The following is a 26,310-nucleotide window of genomic DNA, read 5'->3' as shown; positions in this document are numbered from 1 at the left end:
TGAGAACACAGTAAATATTTGCTCAGCGTTATCATTCTCCCTTATCTTGGTGAGAACTTTTCTTTACTACACAGCTTCTGGGGCTTTATTCTCTTTATGACTTAGGGGGCTCTGATAACTTTGAAGAATAGACCATAGAAAGGTTTAAGTTCCTTGAGGGGCTCCTGAAAAACAAATATTGCTCAAATACCTTTTCAATGGGTCACTAAAACTCATTAAACATTTAACTCTTTCCAACCTGCCTGAACATACCTGGCATAGTGGTGTGACTGAAGGACTTCAGCATTTCTAAACCAATCATAAGAAGAGGTATGGCTACACATCAATGCATAGATTATAATAACTCCTTGGCATATTAGTATAGCGCACATACATTTATGGACACTGCATTGTCCAACACAATAACCACTCACGGTTGATTTGTTCCATGTTCTGTGTAGGATAATGAAGGTGGTTCGTTTCTTAGACTGAACGACCACTGGGGTGGGTATTGGTGGTTGCGCAGTACTGAAAAGGGTCTACATCCCAGTCAAAACAAAGCCCCATTGGCCACCAGCCAAGACAAGTAGAACCACAGGGTATGTCTCGAAGGCCAGCCACACTAACTGGTGTGCCAGAGAGGGGTGTGCATTTACACAAACGCCTCAGGCCTTTCGCTCAATGAGGACGGTTAATGGGACACCGGTGATTTATCAATGATGAAGTGTTTGTGTTAAGAGTAGAGCAGACCATGGTGGTGTATTTAAGAGGCCTTCTCTTCAGTGTGAAGGATTGAACTGAGTTGAAGACAGGTTTCAGATGATCACATTTCTATGGACGACAACCTCAGGACAAACCAGAGGAAGCTCTTAGTAGAAATACACTTGCATTTTTCTGTAAACACGAAGGCAGCACTCTTTTCAAAATGATTTTATTGGGAGAACTACAAAAAAATGTACAGTAAAGTCTCACTCAATTTGTAGTGAACAGACTCCCCAAAAATAATTACAACTCATGTTGTCTTTTTGTCCGTTTTAGTTACATTCAAAAAGCTTTACTTCTGATAAAGTAGTCAAAAAAAAAGTACATAGTGCGCATCCCCTGTACCTACTATGTACAAACAAAACATGTTCAACCACTTTCCCGTCCAGCAAATTCTGAAGATTCAGACTATATTTCAAAACTCAAAAGATAAAAAGCAAACTAAATCAAAGTGTAAGAGGAATGGGGAATTTCAGAAAAGGTATAGTTGTCCCAGGATGTCTGATAAGTGGTAACAACCTTCAAAAGTAATTAAACTCCAGCACTACATTCAATTCAACTTGTGAAAAAGATACATGTAGGAAAAATACTTTATTTGGTTAATGTTAAGGCATGTAAGATGGTGAACCCCGTAGGCGCTAGAAAATAATACTGGGGCACAAGGGATTGCTACATTCTTTAGCACGTGGCTGGAATCACAGTGTGACCTCGTGCAAACAGAAGAAAACAAAATACTTTTTTGGTTAATTTATTTACTTGGGTTCTTTGTCACTGAAGTCTGATCTATATATAAAAAAAAAAAACGTAAGGCTAGCTCCGGTTTGGACGGTCTGCACCACCACATTATTTATACATTCTACAGAAACCTCTAGATAGGGATTCTCAAAACGCCTTCCACAGCTCTTACAAGCAACCTCGGAACAAACAGCAATCACGCAAACTTTTGTTTTAATAAAACGTAAACAAAGAAACAAAAATTAATGAAATAAATATCACATACGCTCTCTTAAATTAAGATCTTTTTTTTTTTACTCATTTACAATAAAAAATAAGTGAAGTTACAAAAGGAGACCAAAAACAAATATATATTACTGTGAAAAGAACATACACTCCACTTTATGCAGATTAATAATGGCGATCATAATTTAAACATAAAAGAATATAGATCTATTGCTTCATCATACTTGATAAATACAGTATGGACACAAATTACCAATGATGTATAGCCTATACTTTTCACAAGATAATAAATAAGTTAAATAGTTCATAGCAAGTTATGCACTGCTATGTAATCACTCAAAACAGCTAAAAAAATATATAGATTCAACCATCAGCAGTGATTTCCCCAAACAAACCAAACTCAAGAGTGCTTTTCAACTAAGCAACAAACCATACTAACCAAACAAACCGCTGTGTGGCGCTGTGAAAAAGATTACAGTTCTGGAATGGAAGTTTAAGCTTTCAGAAAGGAACACATACTTTGAAAGAAGTTACATTGTGTCAAGGCATATTCTTGGCAGGATGGAGGAAATCTGATACCGCTTTACAGTCTTTTGTGTCAAGTCTTGTACACATCTATCCCAGGGAAGTGTTGCTTGCCTGATAGACCAAAATACTGCCATTACTTGCAGCTCGAAAAAGTAAGTCACCAATGGAATGCCTTCTGTTGATATCTACTTTTATACAGCTATCATTACAAAAAGGAAAAACTAATGCCATGTCAAGGAATTTTTCCATCCATTGAAAATAACATAACATGATAGGATGTTTAGTCATCTGAAATCGACAGCCTGCTGAAGATTGGCAAACGTTTCCCAGCATCCAAACTTGGAGACTCGGAGCCGCTGAGGCTCCCTGAAGAGCTGAGGGACCCGCTCGCATAGCTTTCCCGGTCTGAGAGGGAGTCGGGCGGGCTAGGAGGTGAGTCGAACACCGGCGACTCGTTGAGGCGGCGCAGGGACTGCAAGTGGCTCATGTTGTATGATGGGGGAGAAGGAGGGCACATATTGGCTTGAATGTTCCCGTAGTAGGCACCGTTGAACTGGTTATTGCCATAGCAGTTTTGAGTATGCACGGCCAGGGGAGCAAGTAAGTCTTTCAGGTCCTGCCCAGGAAAATTGAATGCACTGTTCACACAGGACATGGAGTTGGGAGACAGTATGTCCTCGTAATAGTTGGGAGAGCAAGAGGAGCTGGAGGAGGGGGGTGGTGGGGTGCGCGACGTGGGGCTCTCGAGCAGTGGTGACTCAAGTCCGTGGTGGCTGGAAAAGCCAGAAAAACTCAGGCTGTGGTGGAGCTTTGGTCTGTCCCGGGTGTACCCACCTTGCTGCGGAACAACATCCATTTGACCATAGCCGCAGAGCTCCCGAGCAGACTTGGGTTCCCCCTGCATGTTTGCGTTGCTTGGAGCCGGTCTGCGCTCGTCTGCGTTGTGGATAAAATGACAGCGAGGACCGTATGGACAGAAGCCAATAGTGTGGAAAGTGCGACAAGGCTCGGTTTTGTATTTGGGGTGACGAGACAAATTTCTCAGCTCGTGGTAGCCGTGCGCGAACTGGCATTTCTCGCCGTATTTGCACGCTCCGTTTTCTTCGAAAGGCCTGCAGAGTTCGGTCTTGTAGCGGGTAGAGTTGATCTGAGAACCCGGTTTCTGCTGTAGGATCTGGAGCTGCTGGCTACGGTCCCCGTTCTCGCTATATGCCCGGTCGCGGAACTTGTTTTCCTTGTTCATAATGGCAGTGGTGCTGCTTGTTGTGTTTTCTTTAAAATTACTGTAGGAGTTGGAGTACTTGTTACTGTTGTTGGTCATTGCTTCCATGTTGCTGGTTGAGTTTCTACGCAAAAATCCTGGCGCGAAAGAACAACTGTTGGAGCTCTGTACTGGAGCCCCCACCGCTTTCTTGTCCAGCATGCTATTGATGTGATTCATAGCGTTCATGTTCATGCTTTTATCTTGCTGTTAAGAGAAGATTGAGACATTAGAAATGCATAAAATAACAACCAATGAAATGTGAATAATATACGCCAAATAAAGATTAAACCATCGACACTACACAATATTAACGTTGTTAAAATAAACTATGGAGGGCGCTCATCTGCTTCAAGTTCTTGCACACTAGTACAGTAAGTAGTTTGTACAAGTTGTTACCTAGAGAGAATAACTGCACGCTCTGTTAAATAAGACGTGCCGAACATGCTTTACTTGATGCAATTGGGGAAGATTAAAATTACGATGTACCTTGTAAAGCATGTCGATGTCGTAAAAAGCGGACAAGATGGTTCCAGACATCTCTTTTTCGGAAGTTTTCTGTCGCAGTAGCTCTCTCATGGAGGACCAACCAGGATCCTTCAATGCACGAGGCAACTGTTGTAGATTGTGCCACGACTGGTTTTAAAAAGCTCGAAAGTTCTGAAAAACGAATTTGCAATTCCAGCGGTGGAGATGAAACAAGTTAGTGGAAAGTTCCTTGTGTTGTTGTGTTGAAGGCTTTCCCCTCAAGAAGCGCTGAGCCAGAGTGCTTCACTAACGGGTTTTCATCTGCACATGGATATAAATGCTTCGCCGCAGCTTGCGAGGGTGGAGCTTTCTAAAGTTCGAGTTCTAAAGTTTTGCAAGGTACGCCCCGTTTTCGAAAGTCTTTCAGTCACTGGTTGGCCACCCATTACCCCGCCTAGAAATTGTACTCCAAACGGATTTGTAAAAGTTGGTCCTTATTTAAGAATATAGGGTAAGGTAGTGATTCCAAGGCCACTCAGGAGCAAAACGTTCTCAAAAGTAGCATATTTCAACTTATTATTCAACAAATCGAAGTGGAAGCTCTTCATGAACAGGGTTATTATATACATTTATTATACAATGTGGTATACAATTAACTTCACTAAGAGTGAAAAATCTGAGTGGATTGGCCTCGCAGTAGCCTATTAAAATGCAAAAATGCAGCAGTGATTGTAAAGACCACATTTAGGATGAACAATTCAAATAGCACAAGGAGACATGGAAAGAAGTTAAAGTCGGTACTGAATTAATTTCCAACTAGCTACTTGTCATGCACTGAGCATTCAGCCACCTATTCTACTGTGGATCATCAGCTCACAACAGCACACAATCTCTGAACACAGCATGGAGAAGACTAAAGGAATGTAAATCTGAAAAAGCAGTGCAACACCGCCCCCCTGAGAGTCGAGCACAAAATGACTTAGCAGACTTGAGCGCCATCTGCTGAGGTGCAAGCCACGATTTGCACCAGTGTTTCACAATCCTGGTGCCCCAACAGTCTAAAGTTTAGTTTTTGCCCTTACACTCCGCAGAATTACATCAAATGAAAAGCTTGATGTGATGTTGATTAGTGGAATAAAGTGGTACACTAAAAACAAGAGTGCACCCTTTCAGGACATCAGGATTTGGAAAAACTGACTTATAGAAAGCAAACTGATCACAGTAAAACATAATACTGTATATATTAAGAACACTTGAAACATTTTCATACACCTAAAACAGCCTAATTGTCAGTCTGATTAAAAATAAATGTAATGTTTACACACTCCAAAAATTTGAAAATTAACATTACCCTCCGTTAGAGCCAAAACAAAGTTCACGGCCATATACAAAGATGACACACTTAGCAGTGAGGAGCAGAGAAGAGAAGCAGAGCTATATTAGGGTCCCACAAGGGAGATATTTTTGTTAGGAGTATGTTAAAATTCAGCATAAATCATTGTAAATTGCAGTTTATTTTGTCACCAGCTACCATCAAGTCTTTCCTAATTGACCAAGTTTTCAAACGCCTGCCTTTTGCATCATACATCAGTCACATCTGAGGAGCAGTGGTTTCGCTGCTGGGATCTGGATATAAAAAAGCCAAATAGCAACAGCCGAAAACAAATGACATAACGGTTTGGAATCTACTACGAAGCCTTAAATTAGAGCTGGTCCTCTACTCCGCCTATATAAGCTTGGGCCGTTCACGGTAATAGCCTAATGTCAAGGACAGACGAGCTAGCCTCATACTTTAAGAAATCCCTCGAACATGTCCTCATCCACAGAAACCACTCTCCCATCACATGCTGCTGTTTTCATCGGGGGGGGGGGTCCAAAACATGACATCATTTTTTTACAGTAAAAGGGAACATTGCCAGTGGTACCGACTGCCCAGCTGTCTATGTAGGCCACACGAACGGCACACTGGACCATTGTATTGCCCTCCTAATTGCATAAACTAAGAAACTGATGGCTGTCAAGGGATGAGTGGAGGCGACTGGAAAACAGGTTATGTTTTATATTAAAAACACACCCTCAGTCCTAACACAACTAGAACTCAGGGAGTGACTTGAACATCCACCTCGGAAAGCCCATAATGGACAGATACTATAAGCTGGCGGTCTTATGGCTTCCAAGTTCGTGGCGATGGTCTCTAAATGTCAAAAGTATAAAACTGCCTTGAGGCAATGGTTACAAGATGAGGACATTGCATTGTATCCATGTGACACTCTTGAGAAGAAAACAGTGCGTGACTCCTTTGACATTATGGATGGCTAAATAAATATTACCCAGCGCATTGGTTCAAGCCTCAGTGATTAGTGTTGCTGTGTAAGGTGCCGCGAGGGAAAGGCACAGGTACACAGATGGCCTAGTCATTGTTTTCAATAATCACAAGGCTCATGAATCAGTCATCTTTACTTTGAAAAACACATACAAGACTTAAACATGTACACTGTCATGAGTACATTTCTGTCTAAAACGAATACATCCACTGCTGATAAAATACTTAGTCCATAAAATGTGTGCCAGTTGCGTATTTGTTAAAATCAAAACATTACATGTCACTTTAAAAATAGCAAAATGCACCAATGTATTTCCAAGCACGGAGTGACCCCACAACCCAACTTTCCCTGGGTTCCTGAGCCCGGAAAGCAACAAAGGCTCACGAAAAGCAAATCACATTTTACTGAACTAACAGGGCTACATGGCGTCTAAACCAACATGAACCTTCCCGGTCCTCAACCGGACAGTCCGGCCTGTCTCAGAGTCTGCAGAATGTTGATAACCAGCGTGGCCCTCTCCTGCTTCAGGGCCAGCCGGGCATGCTCTACGGTGCAGCAGAACTGGGGCAAGGCCGGGAGGCCCTCCAGTGCCTGCTGGGTGGCCTGGGATAGGGCCTCTGCCTGGGCTGACAGTCTGAGGAGCTCTGCCTGGTTCAGAACCTTCAGCCCTGGGTCCTCGGCGAGGACCACCAGGTGTCTGTGTAGCAGGCGTACCCATTGGACAGGCTCCGCCCACAGGTTCAGATCACCCTTTTCAAACAGGAAGTCGTCTTCATCCTGAATAGAGGTGAGTGAATGGATTCAAGTTATTTCCGAGGTTGGTTGTCAAACATTCCCCATCCCATCCGGCTGAATCGCAACATTACCCAGAATGCGTCTGTGTGTTGGCCGTTTCCTTACCAGCCCGGTTGCCTCAGCTATGGCCGACTCATGCGGATGCTCCCCCTCGCGGTCTCCCAGGAGCCACTCTGTCAGGGTGAGGATGCCCGTTGGCACCTGCCCCCACAGCTGGAACAGCTGGCACAGCAACGCCACGCCCATTTCCAGAGCCACTGGTGGGCACACGGAGACCAGGGGCGCATCTACGGGCACGGGGGGACAGAGTGAACAAGGCAGGAAGGTTTACCTAGCAGTACATCCTCTATGGAGAAAGGAGACCATGAGCAGGTTTGGGGTCAACTCTGTTTCCACAGAGTCCATTCAGAGCTTGAACGTGAGTGGAATTGACCGGGAGAACAGGGAGGCCTTTAGGGGCAACATGAGGCAAAACAGAGAAAGATGCTTGTACAACAGGCCTGACAAAGCTTTCATGTGAATGTTTTGTTATGTATCGGAACGTGGCGTTAACACGGTACACATCAGAGGGGGCGGGAGAAGCAGAAGAGGCTGAGAAATGTGCTCCCAATCTGGTCTGACAGACACAGGATCAATGTGAAGCTTATACAAAAGATGAATGCCCTTCTGTCTGGATGTTCCAAGTGAGTGTTAGTTTCTGGATCCCTTTTGGGTAAAAGAAAAACGCTATAATTCATAACCACACACACACACACACACACACACACACACAAGTTGAAGATCGGCAATTCAGTACCATTAAAAATAACTATTTTACCTAACCCCTAACCTTATCCTACCCAAACATTAACCGTAATAAACTAACCTTAATGCGTAAACAATCTAACCCAAACTCTAAAACCTAACCCTTAAATGGCTGAACTGAACCTTAATTCTAACCCTGAACTTAACCCAGAGTGAGATAAAGCTACTTGTCAAAGTGAGGACTGGCCAAATGTCATTTTGCATGATTTTCCTTGTTTTATTATCATCATGAGGACCTTGAATGCACTTCGGTCTTTATGTTGCAAGTGTGTGTTCTCTTCTGGGTCTGGAAACCTTTTGGAAAAGAATGCTATAACTCACACACCCACACACACTTTTTCCACACTGTGTGTATGGGAGCAAGCAAAGGAAGTGTGAGAGGAAATAGACCAACAGTCTTCCAAGCAACAGGCCCTTGCCCTAGTTTTAGATTTCCAGTTATCCATGTAGCAACCTGAAATCTCTCTGCAACAATGCGTGTGTTGTTATTTCCTGACCATGCACTGCGCAGCTGATCCCGGCAGATAACAAGTGACTTCAAAAGTCATTCAGACCCACCAGTCAAAACACTGCCACTGCCTGGAAGAAAACAGCACCAACCCCCATCAACATCCCTAGACAGACAGCACCGCTCCGACAGCCATGCTGGGAATCCTGACGATTCGGGACCATCGCATTTTCCTTGGAAGAAGTGGTATAAAACAAGGGGCTTGAGATTCCCACAAACCACTGGGAACCTAAGAAGTCCCTGATTGTACAGTATTATCAGAGATTTAGTGTATTGAGCTGGAGTGGCATGTTCTTTTCTCCAACCGGAGTGCTGTGACGCCCCTCTCTGGCTGGGCCCCGGCTCTGATGTCACCCCAGCCATTCATCCCGAGAGGTTGAGAAGGCGACAGGCTTTACCGCTGGACCCAGGCCAGAGCGCTTCAAAACACAACCAGGCCCCAACTAGAAGACATAATAGGAAACTCTAGCCGCTGTTCAATTTATGGACTTTGGGGAGGTTTCACACTTCAGTAAGGCGATTTCCCCTCGTCTCTCCTCGGCTTACAGCACACAACATCCAACACGTCTCTCGGCGGATTGGCTTTCCCCTGCTATTACTTGTGTGTTTGTCAGGGTGAGTTGTTAATGTGAGTAACAGTATTTAACGTTGTCTGTTGGCACTCAGTGGATAGAACAGGGTAGGAAGCACACAGAACCAGCCAGGACTATACACTTTACAAAGTACACAGAACCCTTTGTAATTGTACTTTTCCTAACAACCTGCTCAGTAAGACGTATTCCCTCAACCATTGCTTGACACCGGGAACGCTTCTGTGGGCCACAGCTGCACTGGAAATACGTTGCGACCCGTTTTCAGGGTCATCCAACAAACGCTGGCCACTCCCACGTCCTGCCGTCCTGTCACGTCAATGGAATTTCGGGGTGTATTTCTGCTGTCTACATCTGTTCCTGCAATGGTTTTCGCACACCGGCGCCCTCTGGAGGCTTCACGGTCAGACTGGGCCAGATCATTTCGCAAAATGAGGACATTTAATACCCTAAATGAATGTTACTTGAGCTGAAACTAATCAAAATGTTTTAAATAAGGACAGAGCAAGAAGGGAGCCTTAGTTTTCCGCTTCTCTGAGGGGTGTCAGGATGGGGGGGTTGACGATGGTAGTGAAATCAGAGAGATTGGGGGGACTTCTCTCTATGGTGTTATCCTGCTGTGTTGGAGTGAGAGGGAGCCATCCCCTCAAAGCCCATTTCCTCTGCTCAGCCACCCGGATCAGAGGGACGGGGCCCAGGGTACGTTGCTTCTGTGGCCCCCGACTGGCCACTAATCTGGGGACCACTCTGGCACCTCCACCTGCCTTTGGAACAAGGCCCATCTAAGCTTAAGCCTCAACTCTCAGCAGCTCAGAGCAACAGGTTGGCTTCCTGCACCGGGACTCAACTGGGTCATATCTTGGTTTACTACTGTGTGGGCTTGTGTATCGGTACCATATGGCTACTTACTAGCAGTTAGAAAAACACCACCAAACAAGTCCGCACACACAGACAAGACACAGAGGAGCAGAGACCAGGAAGTGTTGAAGAGTTTGCGCGTGTGTGTGCGCGCGTGTGTGCGTGGTTGGGGGTGGGTTGTCGGAGTGCGAAATAAAAACACACTTTACAGCTCCGACTTCCTCCTGCGGCTTCGCAACAACCAGGGTGTGAGATCAAGGCTCTGGTCAGACACTCCAACCAGCTCCTCTACAGTAGCAACCATCACAGTCATTTCCATATCAAAGCTGCTTGGTTCAGGTTAAGGCCTAGTCTCATCTGAACAATAGCAGCTGTCAAAGGCTACCCAGGTCATTGTCCGGACGGAGCCTTCAGGACTGGGCTCAGCATCTCCTTCAGCCAACATATTCATGCCGAGACGGGGACCCTGGTGGGACCGTCTGGCTGTTTCCAGACCAGCTTTGGTGAACAGGGTTTTCACTTCTAGAGCTTTCATTTTGCCCAGCAGAGACAACTGCAGATCTTCGCCGTTCTCACTTTCGTCAGAGGTTGTTAGTAAACGAACCAGGGCGGGGATTAGACGGGTGGGTGAGTCCGTAGTTGAATGCAGGCTCCATTCTACACCAGCGTAGGTTTAATGATTGAAGGATACCCAGTTCAAACAGGATACACCCGGTTTATGAGTGAACCATCTTTTGCAAGCATCAGGATATCCTCCAACCAGCAGGCTTCTCACTGACTGTCAATGAATGAACAAGTCAGCACACACACGTCAAATACATAACACTGAAGTTAGTATTGAGATGCGCTGAGACGGAGTTGATTCATGGATGGTTCATTGACAATATGGTTGATGGCTCACCGACAATGACCTAGATTAGAACAAACAGCTCAGCACAATTGGAGCTTCACTGTTGATGCTATTCATTCTGCAGACACACTATATCTGAACCAGAATGCTTACAGTTCAGTGGGACTGAGCTAATAAGTCATTAACTGCTAACCATTATTAAGGCTAGCAATCACTAACAGTTGTCATCTGACCAGTAAATGAAAGGCTGCTAGATTGAAATCCAGAGCAGGCAAGACGTGTGTTGTTAATGGCAATTGCTCCTGGGTTGTTGCTGAAAATAAAAATATGTTCTTACCAGGTATGCACAATTTAAAAATGCGTACACGATCTGGTGTGCAGAATTAACCATCATCAATGATGTTACACTTTCCAGCCTGGTCCTGCCCACTCAGTTTTGGTCTTCCTGAAAACATTTTGAATCTTATATCTTGAAGTGGTTCCAGCCACATTTGTAGGAAAAAAAGACAAACTGCTATGTTTAATACAAAGGTGTTTTATAGCCACCCCAATCTGTGCCAAGCCTGATATTTCCCCAGAATCTCCTGTGAGCCCATTTTCAAATCCGGCCACCCTTGATGTGTGTTAACCTCTGACACGACCATCGTTCTACTGTTAAGCCGGTTTAGGAGTCCCTCCACACCAGTACAGTCAGGCAGCTGATAACAGCATGGAGTCTAGCGTCCCTCCTCTGTCAGAGCATGTGAAAGTGTTGAGGTTTTCATTTCCAATCTAATCAGTGCTGTGTTATATAGGGGGTCGGGGGGGATTTGATTCTCTGTTTCAGTCCTGGACAATGGCTCTACTGTGGTCCGATGAGCACTGGACAGGACGTTACAGCTGGTAATGTGATAAAACACCCATCTCTCTCTCACGCACCCAGACACACACAGATCAGGACACAAGGAGTGCATTTACAATAGAAAGAACTGTGAGAGGGGCGCTTTTTCCCCAAAACTTTAAATACTAAGACAAATTAAAGAAACCCTGCTAGGACACAATAATATATATCTATATCTCTTTTTATATACATGACTTCAACAACTCCCCAATTCAGTTTAATATCTTAAGCGCTGCTGTTGATCATTCTACAGTACACTCATGTTAGCTGTACCCCAAGCCTTTCAGGCTTTACGCCAAGCAAGTTAACACGAGCTTGCTAAACCCTCTCTAACATCCTTTTATACGGACGCTTGAGGCCAAAATTAGACACTATTCCTTTAACTGGAGCCCCCCCCCACCCCACTACTCAGCACTCTACTGCCAGAAGCTATCAGCTGGGGTCGACTGGGGTGACAGAGAGGGGGTCTTTCGGATCACACGTTTTCACGTCACTGATACAACTACCATATCAAAGGGAGGGAGCTGTCATTACACGGCCCTGGTCCGACACCTCAAGTACTTGGCTGCGCTACGTCAGGTCGTAAACACGGCCCGGTCCCAGGCCCCCACGTAGGCAGACACCGCGGTCGGCTTGGTCAAAAACCCGCTTCATACAAGGATACCAACACGCTGTGTCCCTTGGTGACCCTTTAAGAAACAAAAGATTAAGGGTTGAACAGCGCAACTTTGAGCGTAGCGAAGAGGGAGATTGGACACACACACAACCGATGTTAACGGTATACTCGTCCTGTTGTGGAAACACGCCCCGGGTCTTATGCATGTGACGTCATATCAGATGGTGAGGTGACATCATGTGCATCCCCAGCACACACGCTCACATACATCGCTCACACACACGGACGTATGTGTTCTGATTAGCCAGTCCTAGTGAGATGCCATCACGGGAGGCCACAGGCTGGGACAGTGAGGCCGGCGTCTGGGTTCTCACCGGGCGGGAGGAAACGGTGGGACACTGAGGAGGCGTGGGTCTCCAGGAAAGGAAGTCACACTAAGTGGGCAGATGTCACTACTCTGCTGGTGAATGAGTGTCTGCCTGCGTTAAAAAGGGGTGGTGTTTTTTTTGGTCTCGTATTTCTGTGGGTAGGGCAGGGTGTGTTTGTGTGTGCGTGCGTGAGTTGGAGACTGCAACCATGTCCCAAGACCTGGAGTCACAAAATACTTCGCAAAACAAAGATCAAACGCATCGGAGCCATGACGAATCACCAGACACACACGCAGACATAACCCCCCCCCCCGAACCATATCCAGCCACGGTGAAACCCGCAGCCAAACCAGATTTAACACCCCTCGTTCTGGGAACACTCACTGATCCTAGCGAGAAACCACGTCAGCGCTTCCCGCCCAAACCCCCCCCCCCCCCAGCGTCTCTGACACTGTTACAGAGACTCCAACAGATTCCAACTTAATATAACCTCTGAAGTATTCCCAACTAATTCCCGAGCGCTACCTTAATGTGATTTAACAGCTGCCCAGAGTCACACTGGCGCTAACTAGTTCCACCATTCCATTGAATCCGCGTGTCTTACGGGACGCTGTTGAGCGACCTTGGGTGTGGGCGCCTGTTCCGGTGTTGAGGCGGTGTGTGCGTGTACCTGTGTTCAGTAGGTGTTTGGGGAGGCTGGAGACGTAGTCGGCGGCTCGGTCTCGGACATCCGGGTCCTCATCCTGCAGCAGAGTGAACAACCCCCTCCAAAGAGAGACAGTGTGGGACACGCCTGACGGACACAAGGACAGAGACGCCATTAGTCATTACGTCACCCGTGCAGTCAGAATTCTGTCCTGCGTTCATCACTGACTGTTTCTGTCCGTCAAAAGTTCTAACTGTCACTATATCTTTTGTGGCTGCGTGAGGGGAACAGCAGATACATGATCATTGCATTGAAACGCCTCCCTCCAGAACATCCAGTGACCCAAAACATTCATCACAGCGGTTCATTTCGGGAAGGAGGAAGCACTGCTCTGGCCAGAGTCGTTTTTCACGGTTATTTAGTCATTTCAAACAATGATGTCTGCAACGGACGACGACTTTCAATGGGAAGGATATATCTAATGACGGTAGTTCCCCTTTAAAACACAACTGAGCAACACACTGCGTCCTCTCTTTAGGTAAAATTCCTCTATTGCCTAATGTTTGTGAACTCAATAAAAACGAATATATAAGGAAAAAAAACACAAAAAAAACACACACAAGGCCAAAACAAACAACCAAACCCGAAAAGCATGTCCCTTGTAAATCTGTTGGCAGAGCCAGGTGTTTGGAAAGATTGTTGGGGGAGGGGGGTATCTGAAAATGCGCACACTGTAAGACGCTCAGGACAGAACATAGACATACTGACCCAGTGGTGGGTTGGGACTGGTCAGCAGTGTGGCTGACACGTTGACCAATATCTCTGCAGCCATCATCTTCACCTCAGTATTCTGCTGCTCGCCGCAGCACTGAGACACCAGCGCCCCCCAGCACCCAAGGAGCGCTACTGCGGCCGCACCCTGATTCGAGAAACATTGGTGATATTTTAAAAACGATTTGGCACAGTTTATTTGACCCTATTCTTGACCTCTTTCGGGTCGGCATTAAACTTTTATAAAGAAAGCTCCATTTGGACCCCGTTGTTGCATTCCATGTAGTGGCAAGCCGAAGTTAACCATTCAATTGATCTGACAGACAGACCGGTCAAACTAAACTTGTTTACATTCATACCAGCAGCAAGTCAGCAGCTCGCAATACTTACCCAATCAAATCACTTATAGACTTCCAGTTATGGTGAAACAAAACAGTGGTTACAGAACACAAAAATAGTTGAGGTCTGATTGGGTTCTAGTAATTGTATGAGCTAGCTAACCAACCAGATAAGTCAAATTATATACAGCTCCGGAAAAAATTAAGAGACCACTGCGCCTTTTTCTTGCCTTTCCAAAAAAGTTTAAAAGGAATGTTTTGAGTGAGGAACAGAAGTGTTCAATTTGCAGTGGTCTCTTAATTTTAACCCCTCTGTTCCTCACTCAAAACCTTCCTTTTTGACTTTTTTGGAAAGGAAAAAGGTTCAGCGGTGCTGTACATTAACAGTTAAACTAGATGGCTTGCAAGGCAACAAACACACACACGTCTTACCTGATGGTCAGTGTTGGCCAGGTGTACCACCAGTCTAGATGCCAAGGTCAAGGCGGCACAATGGACCTCCACACTGGAATACAACACCACACAGATTATGCAACTGTGCAGCAACCCTGCAAGAACTTGGGCCCCTATACCACACCATTCAAGCAACATGGCCCCTATACCACGCCATTCAAGCAACGCGGGCCCCTACGCAACGCCATTCAAACAACGCGGCCCCCTACGCAACGCCATTCAAACAACGCGGCCCCCTACGCAACGCCATTCAAACAACGTGGCCCCCTACGCAACGCCATTCAAACAACGTGGCCCCCTACGCAACGCCATTCAAATAACACAGGCCTTCTACAGAACCCCATTAAAAAAAAAAAAATTGCAAGTTGTAAAAGCAGACACAAAGACCTAACGTGCCATTACAGCACACAGAGACAGGAACCTGATCCATCAACCACAGAACTCTAATCAGAACTTGAAAAGCTTCTAAAGGAAGAAAAGGAGGCTGCATACACAGCTCGTCGCCTGGCCAAGTCTTTTACAGAGGCTAGTCTTTGTAATCCAATCCTTATTCTCCAAACTCGTTCTTGCGCTATTAACACAGTGGAGCGTGTATGGAGGTGTGTGGTGAATCCCACAGGTATTGCGGCCAACACACACACACACACACACACACACACACACACACACACACACACACACACACACACACACACACACACACACACACACACACACACACACACACACACACACACACACACACACACACACACACACACACACACACACACACACACACACACACACACACACACACACACACACACACACACACACACACACACACACACACACACACACACACACACACACACACACACACACACACACACACACACACCCCCCTTTGCCTCCACAACTGCTGCCAGGTGCATGGGCTGGTCGGACAGTTAACTTGGGCCCAGACCTGAAGTGAGTGCACTGGGTAAATTCATCTCCTTCATCCACGGCTCTGGTTCTGAATGCAGGAGTGACTGCCTCTCAGCCACAGGTATGTGGGTCCTTTCAGAGACAATCAGAAAGGAGGGATAGAGGGAGGTGGCACCTCACCAACGGTACTCCCACTTTTCCTTTCATGTCTGTTCATCAATCACGGACAGCTTTGGGCTGTTTTGGCAGCCAGTTTTCAATGGAGGACAGGACACCCTTATTGGCGGCCATTTTGAGGGGACTTCGACCTCGCCTCCCTCCATTTTCCTCTGTCTCCATAACAAACAGCTGGAGCGGGGTGACAATGATTGTGTATCTGGATTCAACCGATTTCCAGACAGGCCTGGGAGACCGTAAGGAAGGCAGCGGAATCTTTGAGCGATGGGGTGACGAGAGAAAGCGTCAACTCATTGAGTCAGTGTTGTGGAGGGCTTGCACTTAAGGACAGTTCTGTGACACTAACCCATCCTCACTGGACAACTGTGCCGTTAGATGCGCTTCACAATACCATGCCAACTTGAAATATTACTCTATAACAGGCTAGCTCAGAGGGACGACGCGACCCAACAACCTGGGGGAACACCAAGAATGTGACCATGGCTGGGGAGTGTTCTCCGAATAATGAGAGTTTATCCCAAGATCATCGACCACAATCATTAGGCTTATTTCCTTCCTTCCATATCTAGTCCTGTCTCCTTCCTTCCTTCCTTCCATATCTAGTCCTGTCTCCTTCCTTCCATCCATATCTAGTCCTGTCTCCTTCCTTCCTTCCATATCTAATCCTGTCTCCTTCCTTCCTTCCATCCATATCTAGTCCTGTCTCCTTCCTTCCTTCCTTCCATCCATATCTAGTCCTGTCTCCTTCCTTCCTTCCTTCCATCCATATCTAGTCCTGTCTCCTTCCTTCCTTCCATCCATATCTAGTCCTGTCTCCTTCCTTCCTTCCATCCATATCTAGTCCTGTCTCCTTCCTTCCTTCCATCCATATCTAGTCCTGTCTCCTTCCTTCCTTCCATCCATATCTAGTCCTGTCTCCTTCCTTCCTTCCTTCCATCCATATCTAGTCCTGTCTCCTTCCTTCCTTCCTTCCTTCCATCCATATCTAGTCCTGTCTCCTTCCTTCCTTCCTTCCTTCCTTCCATCCATCCATATCTAGTCCTGTCTCCTTCCTTCCTTCCATCCATATCTAGTCCTGTCTCCTTCCTTCCTTCCATCCATATCTAGTCCTGTCTCCTTCCTTCCTTCCATCCATATCTAGTCCTGTCTCCTTCCTTCCTTCCATCCATATCTAGTCCTTTCTCCTTCCTTCCATCCATATCTAGTCCTGTCTCCTTCCTTCCATCAATATCTAGTCCTGTCTCCTTCCTTCCTTCCTTCCATATCTAGTCCTGTCTCCTTCATTCCTTCCATCCATATCTAGTCCTGTCTCCTTCCTTCCTTCCTTCCATCCATATCTAGTCCTGTCTCCTTCCTTCCATCCATATCTAGTCCTGTCTCCTTCCTTCATTCCTTCCATCCATATCTAGTCCTGTCTCCTTCCTTCCTTCCTTCCATCCATATCTAGTCCTGTCTCCTTCCTTCCATCCATATCTAGTCCTGTCTCCTTCCTTCCTTCCATATCTAATCCTGTCTCCTTCCTTCCTTCCATCCATATCTAGTCATGTCTCCTTCCTTCCTTCCATCCATATCTAGTCCTGTCTCCTTCATTCCTTCCATCCATATCTAGTCCTGTCTCCTTCCTTCCTTCCTTCCTTCCTTCCTTCCATCCATATCTAGTCCTGTCTCCTTCCTTCCTTCCATCCATATCTAGTCCTGTCTCCTTCCTTCCTTCCATATCTAGTCCTGTCTCCTTCCTTCCTTCCATCCATATCTAGTCCTGTCTCCTTCCTTCCTTCCATCCATATCTAGTCCTGTCTCCTTCCTTCCTTCCATCCATATCTAGTCCTGTCTCCTTCCTTCCTTCCTTCCATATCTAGTCCTGTCTCCTTCCTTCCTTCCATATCTAGTCCTGTCTCCTTCCTTCCATCCATATCTAGTCCTGTCTCCTTCCTTCCTTCCATATCTAATCCTGTCTCCTTCCTTCCTTCCTTCCATATCTAGTCCGGTCTCCTTCCTTCCTTCCATCCATATCTAGTCCTGTCTCCTTCCTTCCTTCCTTCCATCCATATCTAGTCCTGTCTCCTTCCTTCCTTCCTTCCATCCATATCTAGTCCTGTCTCCTTCCTTCCTTCCTTCCATCCATATCTAGTCCTGTCTCCTTCCTTCCTTCCATCCATATCTAGTCCTGTCTCCTTCCTTCCTTCCTTCCATCCATATCTAGTCCTGTCTCCTTCCTTCCTTCCATCCATATCTAGTCCTGTCTCCTTCCTTCCTTCCTTCCATCCATATCTAGTCCTGTCTCCTTCCTTCCTTCCTTCCATCCATATCTAGTCCTGTCTCCTTCCTTCCTTCCATCCATATCTAGTCCTGTCTCCTTCCTTCCTTCCATCCATATCTAGTCCTGTCTCCTTCCTTCCTTCCATCCATATCTAGTCCTGTCTCCTTCCTTCCTTCCATCCATATCTAGTCCTGTCTCCTTCCTTCCTTCCATCCATATCTAGTCCTGTCTCCTTCCTTCCTTCCATCCATATCTAGTCCTGTCTCCTTCCTTCCTTCCATCCATTTCTAGTCCTGTCTCCTTCCTTCCATCCATCCATATATAGTCCTGCCTCTGTGCCCCCACTTCAACATAAACCTGTTAGTATTTGTAGAGTTCATTTAGCATCTAACGTAAGTTAGACTGGAAAACCACATTTATTAATTAAGCATCTGGAAAAAGAATATGGTATTTAAATCGGTTTCAAACCCTTGGTGCCTCGACTCACCTGTGGACGAAGACATCGGCCAGAGAGAGAACTTGCTCCAGAACCTGCCACTGGGTTAGAGTCTGCAGACCATCTCTCCACTGGAGGTCAGAGGGCACGATAAGGATAGACAGCACTTGCAGGAGCTGAGGTCAGTGGGACAGAGGAAGAGGAGAGAGAAAAGAAGAAGAAGAAAAAAAAGAAGAGAGTGTGAGGGAAGAGTAGCGCAGGAGAGAGAAGACAGAAGACAGGGGAGGAAAATAGACAGGACGTAGTACCATGCCACATGGCTTGGATTTCAACTGTCGCCTGTTCCAAAAGAAAAGGGAATTACACCAAAAATGCAAGAAAGACTGAAGATTGATCTTGACCACCTGACAAATAAAACGGGGAAAGTCTGAGGAAAAAGTTTAAGGATAAAATTCAGATAACACATTGTATTTTATCGAAGGGACATAATCGACTAAAACACAGGGCCTTTTAAGCATTAATTCTAAGGTAATATATACTCACCACATGAGGGATTTCACATCACACATACCCAACGCAAGGATGGGCACAGGACTCTGATCAGGAGTTCAATACCACTAAATCTTTTCATCAGTGTTTTTTCAGAAATGTACAAATTTAGCAGGTTAAATGTTTAAAACATTTCTAAGATGTGTTGATTTTTTTTCAGTCAAGTTCTCTGAACAACCAGTATTTTAAATCTGATAACAAAAATATGGCCTAGTTTCACTCTGACATGGGAGTACCCCATATTATTTACAGAGCTGTCCAATTCTTGTCAGTAATACTTTTCCCCTTGCTTAATCTTCACATCATCCCAGATAACTCAAACCACTTGCACAGAGTCGTGACAGACAGTCACTCTTGCTCCTTTTCCCTCAGCCTTGGCTCCTTTGTTATTTCCAGGGCCTGACTCCCTCTCCCTCGATCCATCACGTTTGTGTTCCTCCCATCCAAACCTAAGTCAGGGATCAGTGAAGCGAATCTGACTCCCTCCTCTTTTTCTCTCAGAAACCCCTGACACCTGTTGACATTCCTTCTACATATTTCTCTGACTGTCATTTCTTTAAATGTGTCCAATGATCCCTTCCTGGTGAAGGGGTGAGGAGGTTATATGGCTTCTGTGGCCCAGTGGTTGGTGACTGTTTCTCAGACATATTAAAACAGTCTCCCTGGTCTGGCTGTTTTTCCTTTAATGAGTGCCTGTCTCCTTAAAGCAGAGTCTCAAACACACAAAGACACCCACGCGCACCCGCACCCACACATGCGCGCACGCACACAAAGACACACACACACATGCGCGCACGCACACAAAGACACACACACACATGCGCGCACGCACACAAAGACACACACACACATGCGCGCACGCACACAAAGACACACACACACATGCGCGCACGCACACAAAGACACACACACACATGCGCGCACGCACACAAAGACACACACACACATGCGCGCACGCACACAAAGACACACACACACATGCGCGCACGCACACAAAGACACACACACACATGCGCGCACGCACACAAAGACACACACACACATGCGCGCACGCACACAAAGACACACACACACATGCGCGCACGCACACAAAGACACACACACACATGCGCGCACGCACACAAAGACACACACACACATGCGCGCACGCACACAAAGACACACACACACATGCGCGCACGCACACAAAGACACACACACACATGCGCGCACGCACACAAAGACACACACACACATGCGCGCACGCACACAAAGACACACGCACACAAAGACACACACACATGCGCGCACGCACACAAAGACACACACACATGCGCGCACGCACACAAAGACACACACACACACACACGCGCGCACCCATGCGCCCACGCGCACCAAAACAAAGACACACACACACACACACACCGCCCACCCCGAACTGGCAAACACCTTAGCAGGGCCGTCAGAGACCTTGAAAGTGCTGCAGCCGGTAAAAGAGAGACAGGACCGAGTGTTGCAGGTCAGCTCCAACAACGAGTTTAACGCCGTGTTCCTTTAAAGGCCACCTACTCCAGCCCACAGAGGAACTCAGGCCAAGCGCTGTGTTATTCTCCAGAATGCTTTACTAGAGCAGAGGGCTCGCCATGGAAACGGTGTCCTTGTCCCCGAGAGGCGCGGCTTAACAGGCCGACTGGTTACACATTAACGGCTGAGCAATAAAACAGCTTTCAGAAGAACCACCACACACAGCCCATACAGATAAAGTTACACACACGCACAATTCCCAGCATGGATGAGTCCAGCCAACTCTAACACAGCCCAATGATAGGAATGGCAGAGCAGTGTGCTTGGTAATGGACGGCCGTCCAGTGTCTGAGACTTTTTTTTATAGGATTCTAGCTAAGCTAAACAGGCTGCCTTTTCACTTAAAACCCCACCATATGCAGTGGTACCGCCTGACCAAACCCCGGAGGGAGGCGGACAGAGAGCAACACACGGAGACAGTTCCTCTCCGTCTGGGCTATCCTTGGCCCACTCACGCACACAGGAAAGCAGACGTGAGGTTGAAACGTAGTGGAGGGGCAACATGTGGGTTTCAACCCCCTGTGGGCTTCAGTCAATTTGACGTTGACCGTCAGTCTGGAGAAGAACAGCGGCTAAACCCAAACAAAATGGACGCATCAGCCGAGTATTGAAGCCCTGGGTTCATCCTGAAGCCATGATCAGATCAGAAGGCCAACTCCTTACCTTGGCCAGAGACTGGGGGTGAGTCTCATGCAGGACCATGCTGGTGAGGGTGGAGACGAGGGTCTCTGGGGGCCAGGAGGGACGTCCCATCCCCTCCCCGTCCCTCTCCATCTCCATCTCCAGCCTTCGGAGGACGCCCGCCAGGCCCAGCTCTCGGACTTCATAGTGTGGGCACTGTAGCAGACACCTCAGGATAAGGGGTCCGCGCGACGCAGGACCCTCCTCTTCCTCTACGCCCCATGCTAGGGGGCTCTCCACGCTGGCGCTGAGTGCCAGGCGCGCCAGGCTGAGAAAGTACTGGGCGCTGCCGGGTGGGGCGCAAGCAGCCGAGGAGCTTCCAAAGGTCACCAGTTCAGAGGTCATCAGGAAGGCGAGCGTCTCGTCACGCAGCTCCTTCAGCTCTGAATCTTAGGAAGATAGAAACACATAGTTACAGGCGAAAGCCAGGCTGGCGATCCTCTGGGATGTCGCGGATGGCTTGCCCCATGACCCGGTCACCCACGCCCCGTGTGACACCATGACCGACCCCGTCCAACGTAGCCACACCAGGTTATCATTCTGAGGCTCCAATCACCTCCAGATCAGACCTTGACCACAGACCTTGACCACAAATCCTGTGAAGGTTTGTCACAGGACCTATGAGTGACTGTCAAGCCCTCAACTTCTTGTGTTTGAGGGGTTAAACAAAGGCTCAATGGAATGAGTTCTTCCATTTCACATTGGTGAATCTTTCCCACTCTTCCTTGTAGCATTCATTTATTCCTGGTAAAACAACGAGGGTGGAAACGTTAAAGAACTGTCAAACACCCAGTAAAGGCTGAACCAGGGATGGAACTCAAAAGTTGTCCGTTGGCTTCCTGGTTGGGGATTTAACACACAAATAAAGTGCCACTTAAGAAAAATAAATACATATTTTAAGGGATGTTAAGTGTCTAGGCAATTGAATAAACATTGTGTGGCAGAGTTAAAATGTTTACAAATAAAATGCGCTAAAATTAACATCCAATAACAAAAATTGTGCCAAAACTATGATTTAATGTAAAATCGCGATTCTTATTTTCTAAATATTTTATCGATATTCTGATTTCTACAATTAATATTTATTTTTTCATGCCGTGGACAGCCTTCTTTTAAATTACTGTAGCATCCGCTGATCGGCTGTGTTTCTTTAACAATAATATTTGATAGACAAGCACAACAGCTGTGGAGCTCAAATGGTTGCTTGCTTAGTCTTGGAATGGAAAGCGTTGCAGTAGCTGTGTAGTTGGCTAACTATTTGGTTGTTTTCTCACATTTCTTCCATTCATTCAAATATGGAAGATGCCAATGCTAACTAGACAACTTATTGTCTGGTTTGTTGGTTTCGTCTGTGAGACAAAAATAAAGTCGTCTGCCCGCAAATGTGTTTGGCTTGTGCAGCAACAAGCTGTCACTTTCACTAGCTAGCCAAGAGTGAAGGCAGTAATGTTATTTCACTGATCACGTAGTCACGTGATCGTGATGATGTCCTGCATCTTCCAAACGATGTGAGACATACTTCCCCTTATTTATAAAAGCTGTGTGTCTTGAGATTTGCCTTATTTGCCTTTATTATGATCACATTAGATGTATGGACCTAATTTGATTCAATCTTGTCGAAAATTTTTGTTTTATGCGAAGATGTTCGTTGTTCTTTTTATTGATTATTAATGGGAGAAAACCAATTATATTATTATCTTGTCAAATTAAAGAAGAGTATGTGCTCTTTAAAACAAAGTTAATGGAATTTGGTTTTGTTCTTTGTCTGTGTGAAACGTGTGAGAAAATATATCGTATTGCATGGTACCTGTCAGTCTAGACAGGCAGGTGAACCCAGGTTGGCCACAACAGCGTTTGCACACCCTTTATATTAATTTATTATTGTATGCTAATACACCTTTTGTAATATATATTTTTTTAGCAAAAAAACAAACAAAAAAAACAAACATACAACACACAACTCATCCTCCTCTCTCAGCATCGCAACCAAATCTGGCCCCCGAGGGCCAATCGACATGGGTTGGACAAAGGTGCGGGAAATGCCGCATTCCCCTGGAGACGGGGATAGGGTTACCGCGGAGACAGAAAAGGTTACCGTGGAACCTGATCGTCAAAGGGGCCGGCGGCAGCATGAGTGTCCTGTAATGACCGTAACGGGAGGACAGTTATGATGAAGGGGTGGAGAAGAACAGGAGTGAGTCAGAGAGGGGGGGGTGGGTGACTGGGGCACTGCACCCCTGGGTTGTCAGGCTCTCAGTTAAAGGACACACACACATTCCTGGCAGAGCTGAATGGAGTCAAAGAGGGAGCAGCCCAAACTCCTGACTCTGGTATCCCTTTAAACAAGATCCAGATATGCATCACACCAGCCCAGAGAGCCGGGAGAAAAACTAAAGAGGGAAGAACTAGGCAAAGGCCTTTTTTTACAATGGCATTGTAATGGCCACACAGGGACAGACTGGCTGCGTGTGTGTTTAAGGACAATGAATAGCAGAGGCTAGTAACTTTTCTATATGTTTTTACTTTACAGGACAGTAGTCAGAGAAAACACACACACACACGGTCAGACTGAGGCCTGCAGTCACCATGACCACTCAACCACAAAACGACCGCCCACCGAAATCACCAAAAACAGAGACCAACAGAGACCAACTGGCCGCGTCAGAATGACTCTTAAAAAGCTCTTTTAGTTCAGCGGTGTACCTCACAAACAACCAGAACACAACACGAGAAAAACTTCAGGATTAATCAAATAAGTAAAACACTCTACAACCATGATGAGAAAATCAAAGCAAAAAGAACACCAAGTACTCGGAAACCGAAAGAAAAAAAAATATGTAGATCAAGGTTTAACATGTGGAACTGGGAGAGGCTATGAGAGAGCCAGTGTGTTAGAACAAGCTACGTAGGCAGGGTGTGTGTGTGTGGGGGTGTGTGCGCGCGCGTCTCTATTCAAAACACTGGTCAAATATTTAAACCAAAATGAAACCACAATATTTGGTTTAAATAAACTTGGCCAGACTCACACTGGACTGCTTTAAAACGTGTAAATATCCATCCGGCATGATGGATTTGGATTAAAGGTAAACAAACGTTTTCACTGTGCAGACTTTCATAATCCCATCCAAGACGCATGGTAAAAAACCCAGTTCAGTCCGTTTCACAAACCATTTCCTTTGGCACAGTCTTAAAAGTCACACTGTGAAGCTCAGAGGTTACATGCGTCTGTTATGAACCAGGCCAGTATGTGTATGAGAATAAATTATGGTGTGTGTGTGTGTGTGTCTGTGTAAGCATGAACGAAAGAGTGTAAAATAGCCAGATTTGTGCAAGTTCACAATAAAAGAAAGGCCAGTGTGTCCAGCGCTTTAGCCATATCCCGTGCTAACCTGATCCAGCCAGGGTGTCCAGCGCTTTAGCCATATCCCGTGCTAACCTGATCCAGCCAGGGTGTCCAGCGCTTTAGCCATATCCCGTGCTAACCTGATCCAGCCAGGGTGTGCGCGCGGTCATAAGTTAAGCAGACAGGGGACTAGACTAATATGCTGACACAACCACTACAGTCGAAATGTGTCTCTGTATGTGTGTGGGTCTGTGTCTTTGTATGTGTATGTGTGTGTGTGGGGCTGTGTGTCTCTGTATGTGTGTGTGTGTTTCTAGGTAGGTCCACGCTTGACTCTTTACACGGCCGGCTTCCACGTCATTATCAACGCAACCCCCCCACACCAAAACCATGCACCGCCGGCAAAACCCAAACGTGCCCTGTTTAACTCTCTCTTTCTGTTTGTCTGTCTGCGTGGGGGGAGGTGGGGCGGGGGCTAATGTGCTGCTGATGTTTTAACTGGCTCGGCTGGTGCGGGGCAGAGGGAGGGGGATTTACGGGTCCAGATGGATCAAACGAGTTGCCGCCGACAGGCGCATGTGGAGAAGAGATGCTAAACCCTGTACTCCCCCCTCAACAGGCCGATCCACAGCGGCAGAAACTGGCCCGAATCCAGCCCGGCACCTACGTAGCGATGATGCAGAGGGAGGACTGTTCACCTCCATCTATCACCTTGGCCCCTGAATAAAACACAGTCGACTTCCAAAAATATTTCTGTCATGCTCAACGCCACAACGTTCTACGAGGGAACGAGAAAACTAAACCGAGAAAGAGAGATGGAAAGGAAGCGAGAATGACAGAAAAAGTAAGAGACAGGAGGACGGACAGGGAACAGGGCAGTGAAGGACAGGAGGATGGAGTAGAGCTGAGCAGAGGGAGGCTGTAGTGAGTGTTATGTAAGGGCCCAGTGGGCCGGTCCGGCTGAATGCGGGCTTGTTTTAAGAAGCGGTAAACCTTTCCACTCCCGGGACATGTGTTGAGCACATGGGCCAGGAACACGCCCCACCCCCCCGCCCCCCCACCCCCCCGCCCCCCAGTCACAGGCCCAAAACCCACCATCTGTCAGAGGTTCGCATTTGTTTCCCATTCTTCCACTGTGAAGGCCCCGAACACGCATGCACATGCACATGCACGCACACGCACGTCCAACGCGAAGCTTCTTTAAACCACTGTGGCCACAGAGCTAACAACAATTCTGTTAACAATCAGTCAAAATGTTGGCCTGTTGGACAGGCCCTGCCGTGATGTTGGTGGTCTACAGCTCATACATTCCTCCGAAATCGGAGCGGTTCAGACCTGAGAGCGAGGCCGGGTGACACGAAATCGACCAGGTGAGGAAAATCCCCCGTCGGAAAAAGAACACACGTGTGTTTTTCTGAACTGATTTTACCGCCGTTTCAACTCGAAGGATTTGGTACACCTCAATCCAAATGCGTTCCCATATCAAACATGCCCCCAGTCCCAGCTAGAAGGGTCACGCTCAGTTGGCAACAAAAGAAAGAAAACCCTTTGAAAAGACACAAACACCACAACCTCAACCTAACCAATGAGCACTTGTCATGTTATCTACTGCCCTACTGATGTGGCATCT

The 26,310-nt window shown here is 46.6% G+C and overlaps 2 protein-coding genes across 3 annotated transcripts in view; both read right to left on the bottom strand.

The window, feature by feature from the left end:
• Positions 1 to 894: 894 nt before the first annotated feature.
• zfp36l2 (zinc finger protein 36, C3H type-like 2) lies at positions 895 to 4,279 on the bottom strand. Its single transcript, XM_010903497.5, has 2 exons — positions 3,980 to 4,279; positions 895 to 3,697 (listed from the first exon to the last, which is right to left on the bottom strand). Exons 1-2 carry the CDS (start codon positions 4,067 to 4,069, stop codon positions 2,510 to 2,512), a joined length of 1,278 nt encoding a protein of 425 aa, XP_010901799.1. The 5' UTR covers positions 4,070 to 4,279; the 3' UTR covers positions 895 to 2,509.
• A 2,120-nt stretch (positions 4,280 to 6,399) lies between these two features.
• Positions 6,400 to 26,310, bottom strand: part of thada (THADA armadillo repeat containing) — a 66,448-nt gene continuing 46,537 nt past the window's right edge. The window contains exons 32-38 of one of the 2 annotated variants that reach the window (XM_034292557.1): positions 21,320 to 21,726; positions 18,596 to 18,720; positions 14,739 to 14,811; positions 13,966 to 14,116; positions 13,222 to 13,344; positions 7,183 to 7,364; positions 6,400 to 7,059 (exon numbers count right to left, since the gene is read on the bottom strand). In XM_034292557.1, the coding sequence (XP_034148448.1) occupies positions 6,739 to 7,059; positions 7,183 to 7,364; positions 13,222 to 13,344; positions 13,966 to 14,116; positions 14,739 to 14,811; positions 18,596 to 18,720; positions 21,320 to 21,726 (1,382 nt within the window). In that variant the 3' untranslated portion in view covers positions 6,400 to 6,738. Of the gene's footprint in view, positions 7,060 to 7,182; positions 7,365 to 13,221; positions 13,345 to 13,965; positions 14,117 to 14,738; positions 14,812 to 18,595; positions 18,721 to 20,432; positions 21,229 to 21,319; positions 21,727 to 26,310 lie in introns of those variants that run through there. The other variant, XM_034292558.1, reaches the window with a different exon arrangement.

Source organism: Esox lucius, chromosome 6, assembly GCF_011004845.1.
Source record: "Esox lucius isolate fEsoLuc1 chromosome 6, fEsoLuc1.pri, whole genome shotgun sequence".
Lineage (NCBI taxonomy): Eukaryota > Metazoa > Chordata > Actinopteri > Esociformes > Esocidae > Esox > Esox lucius.
The sequence above is the reverse complement of the archived record's forward strand: the minus strand, read 5'-3'. Positions and strand labels throughout refer to the sequence as shown.

Coding starts and splice junctions, on each gene's coding strand:
- zfp36l2 (XM_010903497.5), bottom strand. CDS start 4,069: ATGAGAGAGCTACTGCGACAGAAAACTTCCGAAAAAGAGATGTCTGGA. Junction 3,698..3,979: donor ACATCGACATGCTTTACAAG/GTACATCGTAAT, acceptor TTCTCTTAACAG/CAAGATAAAAGCATGAACAT.